Genomic DNA, 18,824 nt, shown 5'->3' on the forward strand with positions numbered 1-18,824 from the left:
TTTCTGCCAGCTAGTTAAATTCAACACACACACACACATGTTGGTCAGGATGTAACGTTACGTTAGCCTATTTGTTTTGCGCCGTTCAATATTGCTAGTGCTGTATCAACTTTCACTTTGGAACCAGGCGAGTTAAATTCACACACAGTTGAAGACTTGTACTCACTTTGGGTTGAAAACAGGAAAGAACGTGAAGTTTCTTCTTTGTCTTAAAAAGTTTTCACAACAACACAGCCGACACGCGCGGGGGATGCCCCGGCGACATTAAACAAGCGCCCCCTGTTCAGAGAAGCAGTAGAGAGAAAGAGGGGGAGTGGAGGCTTTCCTGAACTGAACTGGGCGCGCTTGTTTAATGCCGCCGGCGCGTCACGGTAAGATGACTTGGCCTCTTTTATCATTAAAACGGCACACATTTATTTCGAACAGATAATTAATCACGATGATCCGATGTAGAAGGCTCAGAGGTCGATGGGGGGTCGGCCAATCACGATGGTCCATGCCATCGTCCATTGTGCCAACCCTAGTCTGGACCAAAGCCCATCACTGGCGTTTATTCATGACAGATACTGTCCGGGACACCCGATTGGCTGGTCAATATAAGTGGCGGGACCTATTTAATGTTACTGATGACGCATTACAGAGTGCTGCAACAACACACCTGTATGTTAAATAGCTAGCTAGCTGTTAGCTACATTAGCTAAGCCCACTACTGCTGCCGTAACCACTTCAGCGACACGGGACTCAAAAAGCCAGTGTGAGTGAGCAAACGTTTTCACTTGTTCACCAGTCGGAGGCACGCTCTTTTCAGTCACCCATCAGCTTTGAAATCCATTGAGCTGCTTGTGGCTTGCAGCTTAAGTTAACTTCGCTACTGCGATTGGTCAAAGAGTTTGATGATTGACACAGACAGCAACCAATTAAATCAGTTGGGCTGAAAAGTACATCACCGAATCAGTGGTGATAGGCTTGCGTCCAGCCACCCTAATGAAGGATTCATTGGGGCTGGTTAAAGGTAAAGTCCCACTGTCACACACCTGAGTGTGCAAAATTTGTTCTCTGCATTTGACCCATCCCCTGGGGGAGCGGTGAGCGGCAGCAGCGCCGCGCTCGGGAATCATATGGTGATCTAACCCCCCAATTCTAACCCTTTGATGCTGAGTGCCAAGCAGAGAGGCAAATGGGTCCTATTTGGCCAGGGATTGAACTCACAACCTCCCAGTCTCAGGCCGGACACTCAAACCACAAGGCCACTGAGCTGGTTACCAGGCTAACATTTACCACCATTAAAACTCAATATTTAAATTGACATCGGACAAATACTTTTCCCGTCCGGCTCACTGGATTGATAGTAGAATTGACTTGGTTAAGGCACACTCTGTAATTCAAATTTACATTTGAAAATGAATTATTTGCTTTGCGTGAAGTCCTTGAAAATGAAAAAATGGTGCTTGAAAAAGTCATTGAAAAGTCCTTGAATTTCATCTTGTAATGTCTGTATGAACCAAAACAAACGAGCGACAAGGAACAGATAGAAACTAAAGGTAAGCAGGGATCCATAGGAGGGGGGAGTGGGAGGGAGATGGGCCGGGCAGAAAAACGTGAGAGGAGAGAGGGAGCAGGGAGGGAGGAGGTTAGATGAGGCTATGGATAGGGGAGGTTGTATACCTGGCGGATTTGAAGATGGTGAGTGAGGGTGAGTCAGGCACGGGATGGGGGAGGGAGTTCCACAGACGGGGGGGGGGGTTTGGATGATGGAACGGTGATACAGTGGATGAGGAGCGGAGGGGCAGGGGGGGGTCAATGGGGGAGGAGGAGGAGGAGGTCAGTCAGGTATGGAGGCGCCAGTTTATGGAGAGCTTTGAAGGTGAGGAGGGCTTATTTATTTGTAAGTTGATGTGTAGAATGTAAACGACAATTTAAAAAGTCATTACAAAGTGACAATAATATAATTTAGATGGAGTCAAGAGCTTGTGAAACTGATGGTCAAGAAGAGTCTCATTAGTGATTATTACTACAGCAGGAGAACATGGAGCTGATATCACCATTCATGTTCCTGACAGCACATACAAACTGTGACACGTTTTTGTATTGTATTGTATTTTGAGCTTCACCGTAAGAGGTGTTGTGTGTGTGTGACCTGACCTGTCTGTCTATGTCTGACTCTTTCCTTTTGTCTGTGTCTGTCTGACTCTGTCTCCAGGCAGCATTGCCAACCAGGTGTTCCACCAGGTTCTAATGGACACCTGTTCAGACCTGGCGTCTCACTGCTGGCCTCAGGAAACGGGCAAGAAGCGCAAGAAGGAGGGAGTGAAGCTTTCTCAGGCCGAGGGGAAGCGCTCCAAACTGGCACACAGGAGAGCCCAACAAGAGGTGAATTAGGACTGGGCAGCATCTGGACCAGAAATCATATCTCACACTATTTTGACACCATTCTAGTGCCCCTTGCTCGCTGAGCGCTGTGCTCGCTCGCCCAACAAGGCATGGTCAAAAGGAGTGCCCAGTCCACTGGACTGGCAGCACTCATTTGGCTACGGCTTGCAGACGTAGCTTGCACATTACGCCCGCCATCACTGCGTGGACTCGTTTTTGGGCTTTTATTTTGAAGGTCTGTGTGTTTTTTTGGGCCAAAGGGGCCCTCAGCGGCTTGCGTGAGTAACCAGGCAATTGTGTTAAGTGTTTCTTTTCTACCTCCAAATGATTCTTCTAACTTCCTGTTGTATAAATAATTTGTTTGATTTATAAAGTTGCAACTTCTATGTTTCAGGAGACTTTATTTATTATATCCACCATGTTGTTCACAAAAGGTCCTCGATGGAGAATGACAATTAAACGAACGGAATGGACAGAATAGAAACCGTTAGAATGGAAGCCTGTAACATGTTAAGTTTAAAGTGGTCTTCAACAAAAATAGTGTTGCTTGTAACACGTCTATGCTTGCCTATTAATAAGGCAAAAAGAAAAAGTAGCCTACAAATGGCGAATGAAAATAAATGAATAAAAATAATTTAGGCTAAGCCCAGCATAGGCAAAGACACTTGTGACTATTTTGGCTGAACGAAAAAGAGAGAAAATAGTTTTGACGGTATTGAAAATCATACCGTCGAGATTTCTAAATACCATGGTATACCGTAATAAGTTAATACCTCCCAAGCCTAATGTTACATTTATGGACATTTATATGGACCCCATCATATGTCACTTTAAAGGACTTTCACTTTGCACTTTATAATTGATGATGGTTTGTATTTTGGGGTTGTTTTCTGTTTGAGCCATCTTCTGCTATTGCTGTGATTGCTGTGCTGCATACTGCAGAGAAATCCTTCATTTGTAACATGATTACTCATTATGACTATTCAAATGATCTTGAGTCTTGAATCTATAAAGTAGTTGTTGTTCAAATGGTGTAGATCAGCCATTACCAACCTGTGGCCCAGCCCGCAGGTATTGCAAGTGGGCCATAAAAAAAGAAAATAAATAAATAAATATATATATATATATGTATGTATGTATGTATAATATGTCTGTGTATGAGAATGCATTTCTCCATTGTTGAATGATACCGTTATTTAATTTGTAATCAATTATTCGTTAATTAGCCCATTGCAGACAGCACCTCACTTTTAGTCTCTGGTTTGTCTGTGGTGATGGACGGTTCCTTTTATCGTAAACTAAAACTTGCTCTGAGAACGCATTATTTGGCCTCCGTACTGTTTACGGTCGAATGGGTCCGCAAACATTTTTTGAGATTTTCAAGTGGGTCTTGATTGGGAAAAGGGTAGGAACCAGGAAGCGCCGGTAGAGATAGTTCAAGCTGTCTGTAAATGAGGCTGCCTGTCTTCTTCGTTGTCCTCAGATGGAAGGCGGTGAGGAAGAGGAGGAGGAAGAAGAGGAGGTCCACCTGTCTGGTCAGGAGCTGGTGAAGATCAGAGACTCGGTGGTTCTCCTGGTGCAGAGCCTCCTCAGACTCCTGCAGAAGTTTCCCCTCAAAGACAAACCACAGAGCGCCAGCAACTGTGCCCAGGTGACCAAACTCCCCTTACACCCAAACAGCTTTACAGGAGAATGTGGCATCCACAGGGCTTTTCAAATGAACGACAGTGTTTCCCCTAGAAAACATGTCAGGCCTGGAGGGATGAATTTGGTGTACTTTGAGAAAGCACTTAAGAGCAACATTAAAAGGCTAGATCTATGAAGAACATGTCACCCTTACTGTGCTGTGGGTTTACAATGACAAACTAAATTTCTCCCTATAGGTATATTCTGAATACAGGTCACTCAGTAGAATACTGCTTGTTTAAATACAATGGCCCATCTATACCAAAATCACTTCCAGAGGAGAACTCAAAATACAAAGTAACATTTTGTAGGCATAAACAGAACTTGTTTGGTTCTCCTACAGGTAGCCTACATTCTTCTGTTATCTCACATCACTAAACCATCTAAATCCTGGAATTTATCAGAAAATGAATTTTGATGAAGCAGGAATGATTAGATGAATCACTTCTCTCTTTGACTACACATCGTGTGTGTCATTTATTAGCACAAAATAAGACGTCAGATCTCTCAAATCACAACACCGAAAACTAGGCCGGAACATGACCTCTGTGTCCCCCTGATACCCTAAGTCTCCATGAGCCTGTGGCTCAGTCAGCCCAAACCTGTGTTCACTAGTACTGTACGTCACTACAGGAACAACCTTTCAATAGGTCTCAATGACCTGACATGAACACAAGCTGAACATGAACCATTTTCTTTGATGCTCATCAACATTGAATTAAAGAAGTAGTAACTCACTGCTCCAGCCTCTTTTAGTCAGAGCTGCAGAAACACGTTTTTATGCCTGTGTAGTAAGATTTGTAAGTGCACTCACACGGTGTATATGACTGCAACATATTTACATTACATCATGTACTTTTTCATTAAAATACATGTAAATAAATAAATATAAACCCCTTAGAAAATGGGGTAGAAGAAAGTGTGCAATTCTCCTTTAAACTACCGTAAATTCCGGACTATAAGCCGCGGCTTTTTTCCCGTTTTTTGGCCCCTGCGGCTTATATAACGGTGCGGCTAATCTATGGATTTTTTCAGAAAAAAAATTCCAAATACAAATAAAATCTCTCTTTTTTAGCACTCTTTCTACCTATAAATCCACTTCTGTTTTAATTTCCTCTGTTGCCCTCTTTTCACCACACCGCGGACACTGTGTGCACTGTCGAAATAAACAAAGGTGTTGTGTTATGTTGTTTTGTTGAAATGTTACGGTAATACGGTAAATGGGAGCTTCCTCAAACAGCCAACAATCCCCTCTGTGCGTGAACCCTTACATATGGTAATTACGGTAAGCAAACGGCCACTCGGTGACCTCCAAAATCGATGGATTTTACAGGTTACACAGCTTCATCAGCACATTTTATGTGCATTGCTTTGCTGCTTGTTTTTTCGATTATTTTTTTGTAAAGCACCTTGAATTGCCTTTGTGTATTAAAGACTTGACATCATTGGCGGAAATCAACCGGTTACTCCTACCGGTTCAATGTTCATCAGCGCCCGGAATCACAACAAGACCAGCAGTCTCTCTCTCACTTACCATGGGGAAGGTACGCAGAAATTCACACGACGCAGCTTTCAAGCTGAAAGCAGTCGAACTCGCACTAAAAGAGGGAAACAGAGCAGCCGCGCGTACTCTGGGCATCAATGAATCGATGGTGAGACGTTGGAAAAAGCAGCAGGAGGAACTGTCTCAGTGTAAGAAGACAAAAAAGTCCTTCAGAGGCCACAAAAGCAGATGGCCGGAGCTTGAAGATTCCCTTGAGGACTGGGTGTTGACCCAGAGAGCAGACGGCCGAGGCGTTTCCACGGTGCAGATCCGACTGAAGGCAAAAACAGTCGCCACCGAGATGAAAATTGAACATTTCAGAGGTGGGCCATCTTGGTGCTTCCGTTTCATGAGACGAAAGGGACTGTCTGTCAGGGCGCGGACGACTGTGTGCCAACAACTCCCTCCCGACTACCAGGAGAAAATCGCAAACTTCGGCGAATACACACAAAGGAAGATCAAGGATTATTCCATCGAACCGGAGCAGATCATAAACATGGATGAAGTGCCCTTGACGTTCGACCTGCCACTCACTCGCACTGTGAACAAGAAAGGTGAATCGTCGATCACGTTGAGAACCACAGGTCACGAGAGAACCAATTTCACTTGTGTTCTAGGCTGCACAGCATCTGGAGCAAAGCTGCCGCCAATGGTGATTTTCAAGCGGATTACGATGCCGAAAGAGAAAATGCCCAGTGGTATCTGCGTCAGAGTCAACAAGAAAGGGTGGATGATGGAAAGTGTCATGAAGGAGTGGTTGTCTCAGTGCTACGTCAAGCGCCCTGGAGGATTCTTTCACCAAAAGAAAGCGTTGCTCGTTCTGGACAGCATGAGGGCTCATATAACCGATTCGGTCAAAGCAGCCATCAAGACCACAAACAGCATTCCAGCTGTGATACCTGGGGGCACGACCAAGCATCTCCAGCCACTCGACATCAGTGTCAATCGCGCATTTAAAGTGGCACTGCGCGTTGAGTGGGAGACGTGGATGACGAGCGGTGACAAGTCATTCACAAAAACAGGGCGCATGAGGAAAGCAACTTTCGCACAAGTTTGCCAGTGGGTCCTGACAGCGTGGAGGAGTGTTAAGACATCCACGATCACCAACGGGTTCCGAAAGGCTGGACTGCTGCGTGATGAAGAGGAGGACGCCGCCACAGCTGAGGGCCTTCAGAGGCTGTTCGATTCCGACAGTGACGAAGAGGAGTTCGTTGGTTTTGAGAGCGACAACGAAGGAGAGAGAGGAGTGGTTGACGAAGCCACCCTGAACCTGTTCGTTTCCGACACTGAAGTTGAGGACTTTGCTGGTTTCAGTACGGAGGAAGAAGAGGAAGACGAGGAAGACGAGGATTAGTGACTTTACTTTGACTCTGTTTACAGCCGTTTGCTGCACCTTCACCTAAAAGATGAAGACAAGGATTACGGTACCTGGTTTTGTTGGCAGCACCTTATCCTTTTGAGGATTGTTTTTTGTTTTCCAGTTATTTACTGCACCTTACCTTAACCTTTTGAGAATTGTTTTATTGTTTACAGCACTTTATCCTTTTGAGGATTGTTTTATTGTTTACAGCACATTATCCTTTTGAGGATTGTTTTATTATTATTATTATTGTTTTATTTTTTATAGCTACGGTATTTATTTTGTTGAAATGTTAATAAATGGGAGCTTCTTATAGCCTATAGCCTACCCTACCGTAATGCTTGTTTTGTTGAAATGTTAATAAATGGGAGCTTCCCCAAACAGCGATCTCTTTCCCGACATTCCTCTCTGTGCACGAACCCTTTCATATGGTAATTAAACATCAAAACACCCGCGGCTTATAGACCGGTGCGGCTTATAGAAGAAAAAAATAGTCAATTTTGGTGCTGCGGCTTATAGACCGGTGCGTCTTATAGTCCGGAATTTACGGTAAATGAAATTGAATGAAAACAAAACATAAACCCAACACTATATAAATAGACTGGGCAACAAGTGTAGCAGTTGAAAGCAGTTACTTTCTCTTTTTTTTCTCCAAGTTTGATGCACAGAAATAAATAATACAAAAACCATAGAAAATGAGGTAAAATAAAGTGTGCAATTCTCCTTTTAAAATAAATAAAATTAAATAAACAAAATAACAAACCGTTTAATTTTGAGCAATGGTTAAGTCGGAGTTTCAGGCTTGTTTTGATGCCCTTTGATGTGTAACGTTAGTGAACGGTGGCTGGCTGATATTAGCGGTCATTAACCTGGTTACACACGGGAGTTACACTACGGGGAGAAGGGGAGCCACTACCCGGCGGCCTCTCCCCAGGCAAGACCGCGGCTTCACTAAACCCCCGCCTCCGGCCTAGCGGAGCCGACGTTCACTTTTTCTCTCTCAAAACAATTGAAACCCGTCATGTTAAAGCTGAGCAGGGAGATCGATTTTATTTCACCAGAGCCGAAGGCAGCAACACAAAAGACTGATGGAAATAACACAAGAGATTCAGCAACAGGCGGACACCGTGGTGGTGAGTAGGTGCGATGTGATTTTCCTGGCTGCGGACTTTCGGAGGAAAGGCGGTCGCCTCCCTCAACGTGCATCTCAACGAATCACGATGCATTTAATCGATCACGTGTCTTGAAAATGACATCTAATCCGTTCTACTCTGCCTCTGATTGGCTCTGATATCACTCCGCTGCCCTGTGTGTTTTCCAATGTGGACTTTTGAGAGGGGGTAAAAAAACTGTCAACAGCTTCTTGTGGCGGTCAAAATCCCGTTGTGGCGGTGCGCCATAAATTCCCCTATGTGTGGGAAACACTCATGACATCGAATTAAAGAGGTAGCTAATGTCCTCATGGTCTTCTTGTCGAGGTTTCATGTTCAACTGTTTGTTCTGTGCAGATCTTCAGTAAGCTGATTTACTTTGAGCCGGTCACTGGAGAGATCTCCTTCACTGCAGCACAGTGAGTCTGTCCACCTCCTCTCCTCCCTCTGTCCCGTCTGAACCAGCCGCTCGACGGCTCCTTGAAATCTTTTACTTTGTGAATTTGAGGGGGGGAATCGTGGTCTTGTAAGTTTTTGAAAATGGACATCATTAGACGGGTTATTGAATCTATATATTTATGTGCAAGAAAAACATTTAATTTAATTTTTTTTTACTTGTGACACAGCATAGTTGAGGTGTTCCCACATTCAAGCCTCCCTCTCTTTGTAATAGTTGTCTGTGAGCTTCTGTCATTAGAAACATGTTCAGTGTTGTAACAAAAAGTAACCTGCATCTGTGTCTCAAACTCTGCTGTGTTGTTGGCTCCTTGGATTTGAGAGAATCGGGCCTGGAAAGTCCTTGAGTTTGGTGTTAAGAAGGCGTAGGAACCCTGTGTGTGTTTCTGTGCAGAGACATCTCCAAGCTGAAGAGCATTCCTGTGCTGGCCTTCTATGGCCTGCGGCTGCTCTGCTCCTCGAGCCACGGAGACCAGGAGCAGGTGAGATCTGATCCACTCTCCTCATATTCATGACCAATATTAGGCCATAAGGATATAATAACGGCTTTCAAAACACTACAGGGCCTTATTTAACCAATTAGCACTACAGCTGCAACGGTTAATCGATTAGTTGTCAGCTATTAAATTAACTGCTGACTATTTTGATAATCGATTAATTGGCTTGAGTAATTTTTTTTTAGATTCCAGCTTCATAAATGTGAATATTTTCTGGTTTCTTTATTCCTCTGACAGTAAACTGAATATCGTTGGGTTGTGGACAAAACAAGACGTATGAGGTTGTCATCTTGGGATTTGGGAAACACTGATTGACATTTTTCGATATATTCTGACATTTCATAGATCAAACAACCAATCGATTATTCGAGAAAATAGACAGATTGATCTATTTTACAATTCAAATCTTCGTTAGTTGCAGCCATTATGAAACAAAGTAGGCCAGTGCCAGAAGAGAAAGCGATACAACACGTCCAAATAGATATTATCCAGCGAGAAAACGATACAAAATAAGATAAAAAGACGCAAATGTGGTTACAGTGACCCTTCCCACTTGATATAATCTAGTCTAGTGTTTCTCAACTGGTGGGTCGCAACCCACCAGTTGAGAACCACTAAGGCCTTGGCCACACTGATCCGTCAGAAAATGGACAGAACGGATAGACGGATAGATTTATGTCCGTTGCATGTACAAGTAACCTACTTGTACAGCAGGTGGCGCACCTTGAAGGTGTCAGCAACCCGCCTATAAATCCAGAGAAGAAGAAAGCTGGCGTCAGCTCAGGGGTGTTTCTACGGGTGGGCCCGGGTAGGCACAGGCCCACCCACTTCTTGCCCTGGCCCACCCCATTTTTTTTTTTTTTTTTTTTTTTAATTGGTTGTTTTCTAGAGGCAAACTTGCTGCTGCCTTGCCAGCTAATGGTTTTGTAGCTTAAAAACGCAGGGCACATCATGACATCTAGGAATTTTGCGCTTTTCCCGAGCAAAATTTCGTCATGCAATTGCCCCACCAATTTTATCCAGGCCCACCCAATTTTATCCCGGCCCACCCATAATTGAATTTCTGCCTACGCCCCTGCGTCAGCTAGCTGTTAGCTCTGTGCGCTACGTTACTCATGTTGCAATAAAATGCCACTGAATGACCAGATTAGATGGTGAAATCAGACGGTGACACTGACTATCACGTTGTACAACAGCGGGATGGTGTACACAGCATTAATTATAGCCTCCTTCACCGCCTCGGCCGCCATCTTCTTTGAAAAGTTGAAACAAATCTCGGAACGCCTCCTCTCGAGACCTCGACTCTGATTGGCTAAACGGACAGTGACTATCCGACCATCCGATACGTCCGTCCAGAAAAAGTTCATCCCTCTTGAACTTTCTGTCCATCAAAACGTATGCAAATTTTCTGGATACGTACGCTTCTGAGTGCTCCACGGACAGTCGGACAGCTGTCATTGAAAATGAATGGAAGTGAACAGAGAAATGAACGCACACGGACAGACACCACGGATCAGTGTGGCCAAGGCCTAAGTGTCACATTTATTCCCTGTGACGTGAATTTGTGCAAATGAAAGTGTAGCTCCTGGTGTGTGCACTGCACATACTCTGCAATGAAGCTGGCTGTGGCTGTGTTTCCTCTCAGTGCCTGCAGAGGGTGTTCCACCGCCTGCTGTATGTGATCCTGATGATGAGTAAAGTGGGAGGTGGGAAGTCGTCCCTCCTGCTCCCCAGCCAGGCCGTGCTTTCTGCCCGTGACCACGCCATCTCTTTTGTCTGGTAAACCACTGTCATGGCTTTTTGACTTGTAAACGGAGATAAACAACTTGCGTTTGGCAGGCAGGGTTCTGCCAAGGTGCTTGAACTGCTTGAGTTTTGAGGAAGAAAAATTCAAGTTCTGGAATACCTTGAAAACTACTGACAATGACATCACCAAGTGATTCTACTGACAATGACATCACCAAGTGATTCTACTGACAGTGACATCACCAAGTGATTCTACTGTCAGTGACATCACCATGTGATTCTACTGACAGTGACATCACCCTGTGATTCTACTAACAGTGACATCACCCTGTGATTCTACTAACAGTGACATCACCCTGTGATTCTACTAACAGTGACATCACAATGTGATTCTACTAACAGTGACATCACCATGTGATTCTACTAACAGTGACATCACAATGTGATTCTACTAACAGTGACATCACCCTGTGATTCTACTAACAGTGACATCACCATGTGATTCTACTAACAGTGACATCACCATGTGATTCTACTAACAGTGACATGTGATTCTACTAACAGTGACATCACCATGTGATTCTACTAACAGTGACATCACCATGTGATTCTACTAACAGTGACATGTGATTCTACTAACAGTGACATCACAATGTGACATCACCATGTGATTCTACTAACAGTGACGTGATTCTACTAACAGTGACATCACCATGTGATTCTACTGACAGTGACATGTGATTCTACTGACAGTGACATGTGATTCTACTAACAGTGACATCACCATGTGATTCAGGCCATCAATGATCATATTGAATTATTTCCCGGCATTTCACTTTAAATCCGTAACTCTTTTGCCTGTTTTTCCTTATTTGGAAATGTTTGTGCCATTTGAATGCATGTATGAGTGTGTTTGTGTATGAATGTGTATTCTACACACACACTGAGTAGAGGGTGGTTCTGTCTGGCCCGGGAGATCTAAGACAAACCATTTGACTTACGATGCTAGAAACATCTAATGATATTACCTAAATTGGATTTTATTTTGAAACAATTGTGCTTCTTCCTGAATAAGTGTGCACAGTATGTTTTCTATAATTTAGTCAAGTGATCAAATTTGAGGTTATGGCATGACGGGGAGGAAAGATTGGCCCCCGGCAACAATCTGGGTTTCTCATGTGGCCCCCCAGGAAAAATAATTGCCCACCCCTGCTCTACACACGTGTTCGTGTGTGTGTGTGTGTGTGTGTGTGTGTGTGTAACAGACTACACACTCGCACAAAGTGCACACACAACGTAGAGTGTGTGTGTATAGATGTTCGTGTGTAACAGACTACACACTCACACAAAGTGCACACACAACGTAGTGTGTATAGATGTTCGTGTGTGTGTGTGACAGACTCTACACACTCACACAAAGTGCACACACAACGTAGATCGTAGAGTGTGTGTATAGATGTTCGTGTGTGTGTGCGTGTGACAGACTACACACTCACACAAAGTGCGCACACAACGTAGATTGTGTATATATGTTTGTGTGTGTATAGTAGATGATGTGTGTGTTTGTGGTTGCAGTCACATGGTGGAGGAGCTTGAGGAGCTGGCCATGCCCTTCCTGCAGATCCTGCTGCAGCACATCTGCTTCCAGGTGAATCATCTCACAGGGGTTCTCAACCTGGGGTCCACGGACCACGAGGGCTCTTTGAGAGGGTCCCCAGCTAATTGATGAATTGTTAATTCACCATTATTTAATGTACAAGAAGTTCACACAATTAGAGATTAGAGGTCGACCGATATGGGTTTTTCAATGGCCGGTGCCGATCTTTAGAGAGCAGGGCGGCCGATGGCCGATATATAATGCAGATTATTATTATTTTATTTTTTTCATTAGATAAAATAATATTAAAATATAATGAATGAGAGTATTTGGGTAAAAAAAAATCAAGTAGCCTATTTCCATTATCCATTCATGCACATTGAAAATCTAATAACATTATACTGTAGGCCTACATCTAATATTTTTAGTTATTTTTAGTTTTAGTTTTTTTTAATAATCAGACAAATGTGTAGTAGATGTTTTTTTACCTTGACAGTTTCGACTGCGTCAAATGACAGCTGTGACGTGTCAACAGCTGTTTTGTGCTTGTTTAGGAAAGGGGAGGGGCTAGGGGTGAGCAGCCACACTAGGCTGCAAACACTTGTAAACCGTCCTTTAACACTACAATGTTAGTTTCCTCCAGATATGAACCCCCGCTAAATAATAATAATAACAATAATCATAAATAATAATAATAATGTGAGCCAGGCAGCAGCCGATTAATTGAAAATGCCAATAATCTACCCCAATTAATCGGCCAACCTCTATTAGAGCTGGAGAAGAATGACTGTTTTGATGATAATGTATCTGTTATCTCTCTACCTACAATACAGATAGTCGTGTAATTCTGGACATCGTCAAAATGTAACAATAAAAATATTCTCAGATGTGCATCCGAGAGACAACATGTCAGTAACTGGGGGTCTGTGGCTCTAATGTGGATTAGCTTAACCTTTATACCCTGTTGGGGACCTGTTTGGTCCTAGCTTAACCTTTATACCCTGTTGGGGACCTGTTTGGTCCTAGCTTAACCTTTATACCCTGTTGGGGACCTGTTTGGTCCTAGCTTAACCTTTTTACCCTGTTGGGGACCTGTTTGGTCCTAGCTTAACCTTTATACCCTGTTGGGGACCTGTTTGGTCCTAAATAGTAAATGTGTGGTGACCTCGAAGAACCCTTCACATATCACTGCTACCCATTGTTGGTAATGACCCAAAGAAGGTCGGAAATGAATTTTGAGTGATGACTTTAATCTCCATAGTACATCATGGTGACAATTTATTTTCATATAACAAAAGGGAAAGTATATATCTGTATGGTTTTGGTGGAACGCCACTGTAGAAAATATGTTGTTGAATGCTTAAACCCGTTTTACTTTTGAACACATAACAGATTAAAAATACTTACAAGTTTTGTTTTGATATAAAAGAGCGATCTCAGTCATTCAAAAAGTTATAGGGGAGAGTTTCTAATTTATGGAAATGAAAATAATAATAATAATTAAAATGTCAGATTTTCACCATGTGAAGGGTTTTTGCAGGCCACCACACAAATGGTAAATATTAAGTCTTAATATTTACCATGAATTAATTAAGATATGGTACAAAAGTTAAGGGTCTTTGATATCATTGCCCTATGAAATCCTATCGCACAAAATAACTTAAAAAGTTCCGAATATGAGATCCTAGAAACTGGCTTGCTGTGTTTGTGGGTGTGGCCTGCTGTGTTTTGTGGGTGTGGTCCTGAGAAACTCTTTGCTGTGTTCAGATTGTGGAGAAGAATGAGTATCGGAGCCACGCGGCACAGGCCGTGGGCACGCTGACGGCTCAGATGGCAAGTGGAGACTACACCGCCTTCATCAAGTGGCTGTACAACTACTCCAGACTGCCCAAGGTACAGCCTCACCTTACATGATTAATCAATCAATCAATCAGTTTAATACATGTCCCAGAAGGGCACTTTGGTTCACATCAGGCAGTAGTGGAAATTACAACATCATTACTAATTTGATAGTAGTAATAAAGGCACACTTCAGAATTGAAATACATTATTACTAGAAATAGATTATTACTATTAGCCGGCCTGTGTCCACCTAGCGTCTTTTTTTTCGACTGTTAAACACTGGGGAGCGCTGATCCCAGCGCACAATATGCAAGGAAGCAGTCTGAAACTAACGTTAGTTCAGTGCGGTAGTATAAAATGAGTGCTTCCTGAGGCTGTTTCATTCTGGCTCTCCCGTATAGGCTACCAAACGTGACTCTGGAATAAAATTCAGTCCTCAATTTAGCGGAGGTAAATTGACAGCCTAACGTCGGGCGAATCAATCAATGAATAAATCGCTCGCACTTGTTGCCGACACTCGTATGATACAGTATATATGAGGAGATAATAGTTATGTGTGTTTTGGTGCGCAGCTGGCTAACACGAGTGCTTTGTGAGACTGTTTCACATGGCTCTGCCGTATAGGCTACCAAACATGACTCAGTCTGGAATGGAATGCAGTCGTCAATTTCAAACTAAAAAAAATTTGGTCTTTTTTTTTTCACGTGTGCGCGCATGTGTGTGTGTGTATTTGCCATGTTTCCCATGCTGTCAAGCCTCTTAGCTTTCCACCCAGTGAGGAGCATTGCATTAGCACCCAGTGAGAGGACTACAGGACGGAACAGCACCTGGCACCTGAGGCGGTCCCAGGGAAAATATGACGTGTGCTCTGCTGCTGATACTCTCACCCACAAGCAGTTTTTGCCCAAAACGCCCAAATCTCATTTTAAATTAGCATTAGGATTAGACTGTTGTGATGTCATTATTCAGTTTTAACCATCAATAATTGTTCCTTTTCTCATTATTTCATTTCTCAGAGTAAATACTGTATATTTATTTCGAGATCTTTGTCAATTATTTGTGCTGTTATGGTTATAATTAGCCTAGTTACTCACTTCTACACTATCTTAGATTGTGTTACTTATGGATGGCATGGAATTATAGTGAAAATAGATTATCCCCCCTTTTTGCTGGGGACCCCACTTTGAAAACCACTGGCTTAGGCTAGAACTGTTGCGAGAAGGTTTCAGGATTTATCTCTATGCATTAGGCTGTGATTACTATTTATATAAATCTATTTATTCACATAGATTCATGATATATTATGGTATACAGCCTACCTGTGACATCAATGTTTTGATTCATCCTATGATGTCTCACACTCAGGTGTGCTTTCACAAGACAGGTGTTGTCCATTCAATCAGCTAACCTGTCTTTATAATGGCTGTCTTGCACTGTTTGTATGATACTTGACAAAGTCTATGGCCGAAACTGTTGTCAAATAGCGTTAAATTACACTTAATTGCATCTGGAACGAGAGTGTGTCTTCCTGTGCACAGTGCTGCACTACTCATTTAGTTATCAACTTTGGAGCGTTATTTACCCCCCCTTCCCGACATCCTAGGTTGACATGCTTCATCCCAATCGATTCCTTATTTCTTCTACTTTCATATGATATAAAGATCACCACTCAAGCTTTAAAATTGAGCCCGCTGTCAGCTATCGATTTACAGGCCAAATTCGGTTAAAAAATGTGTGAATTTAAGTTTCGCGGGTTTTAGTATAAGAAATTACAGGATGAAACTTCAATACGACAAAAATAGCGCTGCTCGGTGAACCATTTCCACGCCAAATTTAATAGAAGGTTCGGATAACTTGAAATCATTTGACTTACTTGAATATCCGTGCTGTCTGTAGGGGAAACGCTGCAGTCGAGACGTTGCAAATATTCCAGTTTTCTGACATTGCAAAAAGCCCGTATCGCGCAGCTCAAGTCTCCCCGCAACTCGAAACTCGTTTTGGTGGTAATCCAATATCAACGACTGTCTGGCTTGTGAACACTTACTGATTGATAAAAAAGTAAATAAAAATAAGAGGGAAATATGATATGCTGCTACTGTCTCAGTAAATCCTTCCTGTCAGGTCAAGCAGTGGATTTCACCTCCTTGATTCAGCGTGAGAGACCACAGACCAGGCAGTGGAACAACGTTGCCGATTTTCAGACGTATTCAGCATTGGACAATACAGAATGTCAATCAATGTCAAGCAATCTATCTATCAAACAACAACCAATTAGGGTTTCACCTGGTTTCACGGGCTAAGGGAGAGCTCCCTCCTAGCTCAATCTGATTCGTTGGAAAACACATCACTCTCACTGTTTTCTGTGAATTGCAAGTCTTTTTCAACCAATCTTATTTTTTCATTAGATAAATTACCAAATAAATCAAGCCCACAGGGCGGGTGTTTTTTTAATCCCCTCCCCCATGCTGGGACCAGGGCCAGAGTGACTCGTCTGCATGGAGCTATATAATGAATGAAAAAATGAGCGTCTGCACATAAGAAAAAACACATTTGATTGATATTTTATTATAAAAAAAAATATGAAAAATGAAAAATATAAAAATAAAAATAAAAAATATATTTTTTTAATATATTTTTTTTTATATAAAATCCCCAATCTAATAGAGGAGGACCATCCTCCTATGCCTCACTGGAAAAACCTCCTCTGCTGCACTGAGACTGTCACAGTTATTACTTTTAGCTGCGTTGTTTGTTTTTTTACAACAAATTAAGCTTAAGATTGACTTGACATGTATTGATTAATCAATCATCAATCAATATATTAAAATAATTTGCTTCAAATTTTACTCTGGCCTCTTATTTAAGTGTGTATTCTTCAACGTAATACCTTATCTACTTGAAATGTACTGAAAAAATTGATATGGATATATGTGACACAAAAATGCGTTTTTTTTTTGCCGGTAAGAAATATGCTTGGCGGGTAGATTTTTTCCATTTACCCGCCACTGGCCGGTGGGTCAAAAAGTTAATTTCGGGCCCTGCCTGGAGGGATTTCGAAACGTTTCCTGACCGCAACGGTGGGGGCCCTAGCTGGCGACGCTAAACTTTTAGCTAACCTGTTCGCATCTTCTATGTTCGCAATGGCATCCCAAGTATCATCATACTATTATGGGATGCGATGCGAACAGTTGTATTATGGGATGTGCGTTTCCCAGGCAACGACACACGTTGACACATTTTGGAACAGCGCCGCACGCTGGCACTATGCTCCTAAAAGTAAAATGCTTATTGTTTTGAATGAGTTGGCATCTTCTATTACTGTCAACACCAGTATTGTTGTATTGTAATAATATGCCATAAAGGTTTATTGAAATTTTGGGGAGAGCAGGGTGAAAAAAATCAAAAAAGATTCTGGCCTGGCGGGGGCGCTGTTGGCCTGGCAGGCCCGCCAGGCCTGTAGAGTGGTAGGGGAAAAACTGGGGTCTGTCTGTTAGCAGGATTACAGGAAATCTACTGGGCCGATTTTCATGAGATTTGGTGGGAGGGTGTAGCAGGGGCCAAGCAAGAACCCATTACATTTGGCACGGATCTGGGACGGGGCTAGGGAAAAGGGGCTGTAACTAGGGATAGGAGGGTTGTAGAGAGTCGGGATTCGGGGGGTGGGTAGGGGGAGTGGCTAGGTATATTAGCTGGGTGGTGGGCGGGGCTCGGGAAAAGGGGCCGTAGCTAAAGGGATTGTAAGTTCATAGATGCTTAATTCCAATCCGCCCCCTTACTGACTCACCCCCTTAGAGGCGCGTTCACGTGAAGGGAGTGAGGGCTTAGGGATGTCCCACGGTGAAATTGCAAAGTGAATGAGGGCTCGTAGTGAGCCCTTTCTGCCCCCTTACCATAAGGGAGCAGCTGTGGCCACTTAGGGAAAGGGAATTGCCCACAATGCATAGCGTTGTGACGTATAAAACGGGGTTGCCGGGGAAGGCTGCAAATATCTGTCAAAAAAATAAAAACACACGCGCGAAACGAACGCGGTGTTTGCGAGTGCGCTGGAATGCCTTAATTGACAATGAAACATTACATTAATAGGGATTTCAGATTAGACAAAAATATTATATCAGAGGAATGCAAGTAGTTATTTTACACAATCCTAGAATAATCATCGATCATTTCTATTACAATTGCAATCCACAACTTTTTTGATGAATGAGAAATAGTTTTACCGAATCTGTATTGTACAGTATTGACATTGTCTATAATGTTGGGTGACATGTCATTATTATGCTTATTTTAATTATAATTACACATGTTGCAGATTGCAGATTTTGCAGTAGGCTACATTTATTTTTAAATGACCTGTTGTCCACTCTGTAGAGCCAGAGCCTGGATGAGAACAGACTCATCAGGGAGTCTATTCCTCAAAGCGTCTTGACAATAAACAATATATAGCGAACCCCAAACCTGCCAGAGTCAACATCATCTTGTCAAGTGCAAAGGGCTCTGCTGTCCCAATCCTCCTATTTATCCAATGTGGATCCCTTCCACACTTGATGACTCAACCACTTTCAGATGGTGGCCATTA

The 18,824-nt window shown here is 42.9% G+C and overlaps 1 protein-coding gene across 1 annotated transcript in view; it reads left to right on the forward strand.

Moving 5' to 3' along the window:
- The window catches only part of ncapd3 (non-SMC condensin II complex, subunit D3), a gene marked incomplete at its 3' end in the record, with an annotated part of 123,357 nt that overhangs the window by 16,608 nt on the left and 87,925 nt on the right, over positions 1 to 18,824 (forward strand). Inside the window, exons 4-10 of the mRNA XM_083636022.1 lie at positions 2,201 to 2,370; positions 3,854 to 4,021; positions 8,468 to 8,529; positions 8,961 to 9,048; positions 10,709 to 10,842; positions 12,385 to 12,457; positions 14,174 to 14,299. Of these exons, the coding sequence (XP_083492148.1) occupies positions 2,201 to 2,370; positions 3,854 to 4,021; positions 8,468 to 8,529; positions 8,961 to 9,048; positions 10,709 to 10,842; positions 12,385 to 12,457; positions 14,174 to 14,299 (821 nt within the window). The remainder of the gene's footprint in view (positions 1 to 2,200; positions 2,371 to 3,853; positions 4,022 to 8,467; positions 8,530 to 8,960; positions 9,049 to 10,708; positions 10,843 to 12,384; positions 12,458 to 14,173; positions 14,300 to 18,824) is intronic.

Source organism: Poromitra crassiceps (genome assembly GCF_964638095.1).
Source record: "Poromitra crassiceps genome assembly, chromosome: 4".
Classification (NCBI taxonomy): Eukaryota; Metazoa; Chordata; class Actinopteri; order Beryciformes; family Melamphaidae; genus Poromitra; species Poromitra crassiceps.